The following is an 8,065-nucleotide window of genomic DNA, read 5'->3' on the forward strand; positions in this document are numbered from 1 at the left end:
AACTGCCACATGCTAGGCAGGATGCTGAGGGCTCCTTAGACAAGATGGAGAGTGTCTTGGCCTCCAAAACTCACTTGCCCTTGGGCATCTGTTGCTCCTGGCTGACAAGTGTATTCATTCAACAGCTGGCCCTGGGTGGAGCAAAGAAAAGAGCTTCCACCTTGCTAAAAAGTCGTCTCAGCTAGCCACAGTGCGGGTTTCAGCAAAAAGGAAAAACAAAAACAAAACCTCTTAGGGAGCTGGGTGAGACTCCGCTGCAGGAGGCAGAATTGCAGAGACCATAACGTACAGTACTCGCTGAGCACCCAACCTCAGTTAAGGTTCCTCGCGCTCTGGGAGGCAAGGGACTGTAGATCAAAGGATCCTGCAGCCTGGGAAAACAAACCTGCTTCTCGGGGAGTCGTGATGTGTGGGGTGCAAAAGGTGGGCGGCAGGCTGGGAATCTGTTCACTAGGGTGGGGACGCCGAATGGGGACGCGGAGGTTCGTGCGCTAGTGGGAGGGAGGTGGGTTGGGCAAAAATGACAGCGACCCAACGATCGCGCTGCGGTGTGAAGCAACCTTTGGGTCTCTGGAGCTGGGAAGGGGTCTGCGAGTGTACTGGAGGTGCCGCAGAAAGAAAGGTGCGCTAGGGGCGACAGCCTGGGGCAAGAGGTGGTCGGACAGACATCTCTTCCCCCCGCAGGAGAGCGCGCGCGCGCGCGCGCACACGCACACACACCAGACCCCTGGCTGGCCCGGAGCCGCTCCCCCTGCGCTCCGTACACAATTCCCCGCTGCGGTGGCCACTCACCCTCCGCGCGGGAGCGGATCTCCGACACGGTCCTCCGCATGGTGGACATCGCGGCGAAGGCTGCAGGTGGATCTTCAGTCCAGACTCTGCACCTGTCACTACTCCGCGCAGGCGGGAGACCTGGCTGCGCCGCACCGAGCGCTTAGCTGCCGCGCAGACCCGGCCGCCCACCCAGGGCAGCAAGGCCGCGGGGCGCAGCCCCGGCAGGCGGGCGACAGGAGGAAGAGCCGAGGAAGGTGGCAGCGTCCGCAGAGCTGGGCGAGCTCTCCCTGCAGACTCGGAGGGGGCGGCTCGGCGAGGGGCGGAGCTGGGGCTCCGGCGCCAGGGAGGGGTCGCCGGGGCGCGCGTTCATTCGCTTCCGCGGTGGCGCCGGCGAGCAGCTCTGGAAAGGGGCTGGGAGGCAGCCGGGTGCACCTCCTTCGCCCCGCCCCCGTTCGGACCGTACCATCCCTGAAGGGGGGACGGCTTTCAGCTTTGAGCCTCCTCCTCACCCGGTTGTCGCTCTGTCCCGGGCTTCAGCTTATCCTGTCTTTCTTTCACGGCTTTCTGACTCTCTCAATCCTTGACCAGAGGAGAATGGGTGCCCTGGTTCCAGCATCTTTGAATAGCCCCTCCCGTAACCTCTGGCTTTTAAAAACAATAAAATCGGCTGTACTCTGCAGAGTGGGGTTGGGTCTGAGTGGGCAGGCGAGGGGCGAAAAGGGCTGGAATGCCAAGCGTAAGTTCTAGCCCCTATAGTGGAAAGGGACCGCGAGTTCCCCACCCAGAGTGCAATTCTGGGTTCCCTGTACCGTCAGCAGCCCTGTCGGCCCGAGTCCTACTTGCTCTCTGGCCTGGCCCACAAGCAACAGGCTCCGAGGCCAAGTGCCCGGCCGCGGGTCTCCTGCCTTTGGTACTTGTGTGCGTCTTGGGCTGGCCTGCCAGTGGGTCTGGCACATCTGCCTAGTGCGTGCTCTGCAGCCTGACAAAGTTCTGGCATTGCAATAAAATCAACTACTGGGCCAGGTGGTGCAAAAAGGAGTTTTTTGTTTTGGGTTTTTGCGCTTAGTGAACCCTGCAGGAAGTTGGGTGCTGTAATTTTAACTGAAAAGAGGAGAGCGGCCCTTGTATAAAATTTACAAATATATTCAATTTTTATTTTCCCCATATCCCAAAGATCATCGTAACCTCGTTACCTTTTATTTTGTATACAAGTTATAAGAAGTACGTTATTTTGTATTTTATTATTGGTTTCATCTTTTTTTAAAGATTCTATTTATTTATTTTTAGAGAGGGAAGGGAGGGGGGGAGAGAGAGAGAGAGAGAGAAATATCAATGTGCGGTTGCTGAGGGTTATGGCCTGCAACCTAGGCATGTGCCCTGGCTGGGAATGGAACCTGTGACACTTTGGTTTGCAGCCCGTGCTGGATCCACTGAGCTACGCCAGCCAGGGCTTGATTTCGTCTTTTAAGTTAGAATGTATGTTACTAAATAGATTCTGGTGAACCGCTTAAATGATGAGAAAGGAATACATTAAATTAGAAGCAATCTTCCTCATCTTGTGCTCTTTCTCCAGCACCGGATGTAAGAGGGCTTTATATGGAGGTCTTTTACGTGAAACTGCTTTCATATTTTGAAGGGAGAGATCTGGAAACATTTCACCTCAGAGCTAAGTAATTATTCCCAAACCTCAAGAAAAAAAAATAAAGTAAAATCTACTAATAGCATTTTATCTCCATCTGTGGTATTTCCTCTGCCTCCTGCAGGTAGCGTTTGCTAATCAGAGCCCTGCCCTACATTAATACTGAGTCAGGCAGCCCAGTGCATATTTATGAAAAACCTACCCTACTTGACTCTGATTCAGAGTCTGGGATTAGAACACACACAAAAAATGCATTTCCAGTTGAGGAAACATCACAGGGCAGAGCAGGACTCCAGCTAAATGTGCTTGTTTCAGCGACTGATGGTCACGATTTACAAGTATGTTCTTCTGAAAATAAGAGATGAGCACACAGCTTTGTAAGGACCGTGGCGACTGGCTATTTTCATTCCTTCCCTGTGTGGGACCTCCCTTTGTAAATAAAGCAGGCTTCCTCTGGCTCCATGGGCATGAATTTGAAACAAAATTAAAAGGAATACAAGAAATAATAAAAAAAATCAGCTTTGAAATTCAGTGACTAGAGACCAGAGAAGACACAGGGCATTCCTGATGAGTATCTCAGGTGTAATGTACAGAAAGCAGGAGCCGGTGTGAGTTCAAAGGCGGTGCACAGCAGCGTGGCAGTGCTTCCTTCATGAGCTGTCGCCTCTGTAATTCCTCGTGAGCCCTCGACTGAAGTTCAGGACTGCTTCTTTACAAATAGTAGTCATTTGAAGGGAGTTCCAGAGACTATCCCTGTTTTCTGTAGAGCACGTCACTGTATATGTGCCTTTGTGTGTGTGTGTGTGTGTGTGTGTGTGTGTCCCATTGATAGTCCATCAGCAAAGGTGACAACGTGTGTCACTCCTGCAGGAAATGACAGCAGTCTTTCATACAGAGAACACTGCATGATACAGTCTCTAGTTTACTGTGTATCTTTCCCCAGAGTAATTCTATCACTGTATCCATACTGGTAAGAGTGTCCCAGCCAACTCATTTCTGAAAACCACTCATTTCTGACTGCTAGGGATCACACACATTTTTATTGGTTCAGAAACCTGACTGACGTTCAGTCTAGCGCTGATCTGCATCTGTCTGATTTCCAAGTCCTCTCAGGTCTCCTCTTCCATTGTTGTAAGAAGCACAGTGTACCAGCCCCTGGCAGGGAACTTGGGTTCTAGCAACATGAGCTTGTCACAGAATCTAGAGTACAATTCACGTGTCAGCAAGATCATTTAAAACTTGCAGGTCTGATGACTCCATGCTGATGGACTAAGAAAGAAGAGGATTATTCAAGGGCAGCTACTCCAAGGACCAGGTTTTATCACCCCCTACACAATTTACACTGAATGCATAATATGTACGAGGTACTGAGCCAGAGTGCTATGTTATACGAAGACACTTTGAGCACATGCAAAAGTCAACCAGCAATGTAACTAGATGGCTGATGCTTAATGCCAAATGGACAAGAAGCAACAACTATAGACGTCGAGAGAAGGGGAGAGTTCAAGAACGGGGGTGATCTACATAGTCAAGCCAGGTCTTGAACTAGGGGTTAGGCTGTAGAAGTGAGCCAACCTTCCAGAGGGGAATGTTTGGCATATAGTAAGTACTCAATAATTGTTTAACAAATATTTAATGTAAATGCAATGCTGAAAAAGCACATTGTTGGAGGGGGCCAAGAGACCAATTTGACTGCAACACAGGTTTTCATTGCTAATCTGTACACTTTGCATGGGTCAATTGTATGTTGTACGGACTGCATGTTAAAGCTATTAAAATTTATCTCCAGAGGTGTCAGGCACAACATTATGAAGTCTATAAAGTAAAAAGATGTTAGGGATTTTCCTATCTTGCTGGGTTTTCACTTAGTAAGGGCCTGAGTTGGTTGTTGTTTGGGGCCACCAAGAATTAAGAATTGGTCCCCTTTGGTTGGAATCCATAGCCAAGTAGGTGAGAGAAGCATGCTCACGAATTCACTAACTCGTATAATGTTGACAGAAGTCCTTTGGAAACTTGTGGCTGAAGGCATGGAGACAGGCCTGAGAACCCTGCTTCTGGCTGAGCCCGAGGCATGGAAAGGTGGTTCCCACACAACTATAAAATACAGATGCTGAACAGTGCTGGCCACTGTAGTTTAAATTCTTTTGCAGAAGCACAGAATAATTAGATATATTAATCTAAATTTTTGGATAATTACATTTTTTGTTTAAAATTGAGATGAAGCTACAACATAAAATTCTATCAAGTCACAATGCTATCTGGTGACAGAGAGAAAAGAAACGTATTACCTTTGGCGCACAGTTGGTGTTACGTTGATTTGTTGGATTAGTGGGTGGGAGATTTATTATTAGACTCGTGAGGCCCCTCCCCCAAGTTTTCCCACCTGGATTGCTTCCTTTCTGTCACCATTCCTTGCAAGTGTTCCCCTCTTAAGACACCAGCAAGTTCTTTCGACTCTGTTTCCAAAATATGTGTTAAGTTTCTACATCTCCACCTCTACTCCTCTTTTGTTTTTAAAAATTTTATTTATTTACTTTTTAGAGAGAGGGGAGGGGGAGAAAGAGAGGGAGAGAAACATCAATTGGTTGCCTCTCATAGGCACCTTGACGAGGGACCAAACCTACAACCCAGACATGTGCCCTGACCAGGAATCGAACTGGCAACCTTTCGGCTTTGCTTTGTGGGATGATGCCCAGCCAACACACGTCAGGGCCACCTCTACACCTCTTGTACAAGCCACTGTCACTGCTCACTTATAGTAGCCTCCTATCTAATCTCCATGCTTTTATTTTTGTCAGCCGTTCATCTTACAGGAGCCATAGTAATTATTTTAAAACAAAAATCAGTTTATGTCATTTCTTAAGACTCTTCAGTGGCTTTCCATAGCACTTGGAATGAAACCCAAACCCTTTACGGTCTTGTCCTTGATTGCCTCTCAGACTCCTCTCTTTCTACCACCTCATTGGGTCATGGGCTCAGATTATTCCAGCCCCACCCCACCCCCCACCCAGCTAATGTTGCCCAGCATCCCCCAATGCCAGCCAACACCCGATTGCCTTATTCTGTTTTTCTCATAGTGCTTATCTCTATCTGAATTTTCTTATTTGTTTGTTTACCTGTTTGTGATGCATCTGCCTTGCTCTATTTGTCTTACTACAATTTGTCTACTTTCAGAACAGTGTCTGTTATATAGCATAGGATCAATAAGTATTTGTTGAATGAATGAGCTGAAAAATGTGTGTGCTATAAATGATCTTGTTCCCTGAGGATGAGGACTAGAAATGAGCAGGGAAATAGGCAGCATTCTGTTTGAAGAGGTGATAAGTTTGCGCCCTTCATAAGCATGTATACAGGAATATGTTACTTTGCCAGAATTGTTTACATAAAGTAATTTAGAGTCTATATGCTATGAAGTACTTGAGATGAGAAAAACATCTTGTCTTTGGCCAAAGTAAAGTAGTCAAATTTTAAAAACAAATTTTTAACCCAAACTTCTAAACCCATTATTGTGTAAATAATCCAGGTACATATTTTTACTTATAATGATAAAAATCAGCGTGATAAAAATCACCATTATTTTCCTCATGCCTGTGATTGATCTCCCATGACTGTTTTATTGATCTCTCTTTAAGTGCCTTAACCAGGTTTTAATTCAAAGTTACAATGTCTTTAAAGTTTATTATCATCATATGCTAGAAATCTGCAAAAACAAAAAAGTGCAATGAATTTTTCTTCACTATAATTGGAAATTGTTTGCTACTGTTTAGACGAAACTACACTTTTGAAACATGGATTTCTATTATTTAAAAAAAAACTCTTAAAAATGTTTAAATACCCTCCAGCATATTTTACATAACATTCAATTCTTACACAATCTTTTTGGAAAACATTTACTGAATGTTTTATTCAAAAAGTAAAATGAATAGTCAAGGAGAAACAATCCTTGAATGTTGAGATACTGAATTCAAATTTTTTATTTAAAACCAATAAGATATGATTTTTAGTTAAAAATTTTTCTTTCAACCAGAACCAACAAGTGAAAATTAACGCTTAATGGGAAGTACTCTTTCTTTTTCAAAAGTGAACAAACAACATTCTAGTAAAGATGGTCCTCTATACAATATTGTAAAATACTTAATGAAATTCATGGATACATTTTAGTGTAGTGTTCCCATGAATTCTGCCATTTTAAAAAGCAGGTTTATTGAAGTATAATCAACATACAATAAACTTCCTATGTTTAAAGTGTTAGAATCTGGTAAGGTCGGACATAAGTACGTACCTACAACTCTGTCACTATTCTGAAGATAGTAAACACACCCATCACTTCCAAATGTTTCTTTCTCCTCAGAGGGCTGTGATGTGTAACTACAGTTGCTTTTTTGATATACATTCATCACAATTTATTGAGCGCCCACTGTATTCTAGATATTGAGCTGAGTAATAGCGATTGAGTGGTTAGCCAAAGCAAAGGCTCTGGTCCCATAGAGCACTCACTTATGGTATTTGTCAAACAGTTACATAAGTAAATAAACATAAAATCACATCAGTACCTTATACTCTAAACGAAAGATAGTCTACAGCTGTAGATATTAATGGTACTTCAACGTATTTCTTGGCTTTCACATTTATATCTACAACTCTGCCAACTTGCTTATATGTGCCTTTGTAATATATTTGGAAATGTACATTAACATTTTGTTTCTAGTGGATGTTTTGGCTTTTGTCTTGGAAAGAGTGTAATGTTTGTTATGTAGAAAGGAGAACCATTGAAGACAAGAAATTTTATTTAGCGTACTTCTTTGGTGTTGACCAGAAAGCCAATATTATAAATGAAAAGATGCTTCCAAGTAAATCTGACTTTTATTGCCTTGCCATGTCATATGAAGGGCTATTTCAGGGCGGAAAGGTGACAGTAATGAGATAAAAAGCATTGAAAGAGACCAAAAGCCCCAGAATTTTTATTAAAAATTTAGTATGGCAGCAATAAGATACATAAACATTATTACTTTGTAATCCCATGACTTTTAATTTAGATAAAGGCCAGACTTCAATAAGGTGGTTTCCTGATTGACTGAAATAAGCCACAGCTTTCACATATGAAATACTTACTGGTTGTGTTTGGGCTTCTCGGATGATGTATCCCCTGCTCAAGTTTGTAATTCACTGCAGTGTTCAGCAGATTTATTGGAAATTTTCCCCCCAAAATGCTCAGAAAGAACATATGCTGCAAAGAGGAATCATTTATCACCGTAGATTCTTTCCAACTTCAAACTCTGACCAAATCTATGAAATGGAGAAGGAGTATTAATACTTAATCTCAATTACATTTTAGTATTTGCCCCCACAAAACGAAGCCAAGGGGGAAGCACTGTACAGAAAAAATGTAAAGGAAGGAAACTGACGACAGGTTCAAGGTGTATGGAGCCGGAGACAGCGGTGGTGAGAGCGAAGCGACCTCAGGCCAAGGGCAGGAGTGCAGGCTTGGAGCTTTCATGTAGATCTGCTTGCCTATCTCGTACTTCAAGTGCCAGCTGCTCTGCCCTGCTTGGTTTTCCAGGAGGGGGGTGGGTGTCTGTTTTTTTAATTGGCCTGAATTCCTAAAAGCTGACCTCAGCCTGCCAAACATGGGACCGCTTTCCTCCTGTCCCT

The 8,065-nt window shown here is 44.3% G+C and overlaps 1 protein-coding gene across 3 annotated transcripts in view; it reads right to left on the minus strand.

The window, feature by feature from the left end:
* ATP8A1 (ATPase phospholipid transporting 8A1) overlaps positions 1-1,136 on the minus strand; it is a 216,513-nt gene extending 215,377 nt beyond the window's left edge. The window contains exon 1 of one of the 3 annotated variants that reach the window (XM_028505406.2): positions 793-1,136. In XM_028505406.2, the coding sequence (XP_028361207.1) occupies positions 793-841 (49 nt within the window). In that variant the 5' untranslated portion in view covers positions 842-1,136. The remainder of the gene's footprint in view (positions 1-792) is intronic. The other 2 variants (XM_036020088.1, XM_028505407.2) reach the window with 2 other exon arrangements.
* Between the last annotated feature and the right edge of the window lie 6,929 nt (positions 1,137-8,065).

The sequence above is a fragment of the Phyllostomus discolor genome, chromosome 1 (assembly GCF_004126475.2).
Source record: "Phyllostomus discolor isolate MPI-MPIP mPhyDis1 chromosome 1, mPhyDis1.pri.v3, whole genome shotgun sequence".
Classification (NCBI taxonomy): Eukaryota; Metazoa; Chordata; class Mammalia; order Chiroptera; family Phyllostomidae; genus Phyllostomus; species Phyllostomus discolor.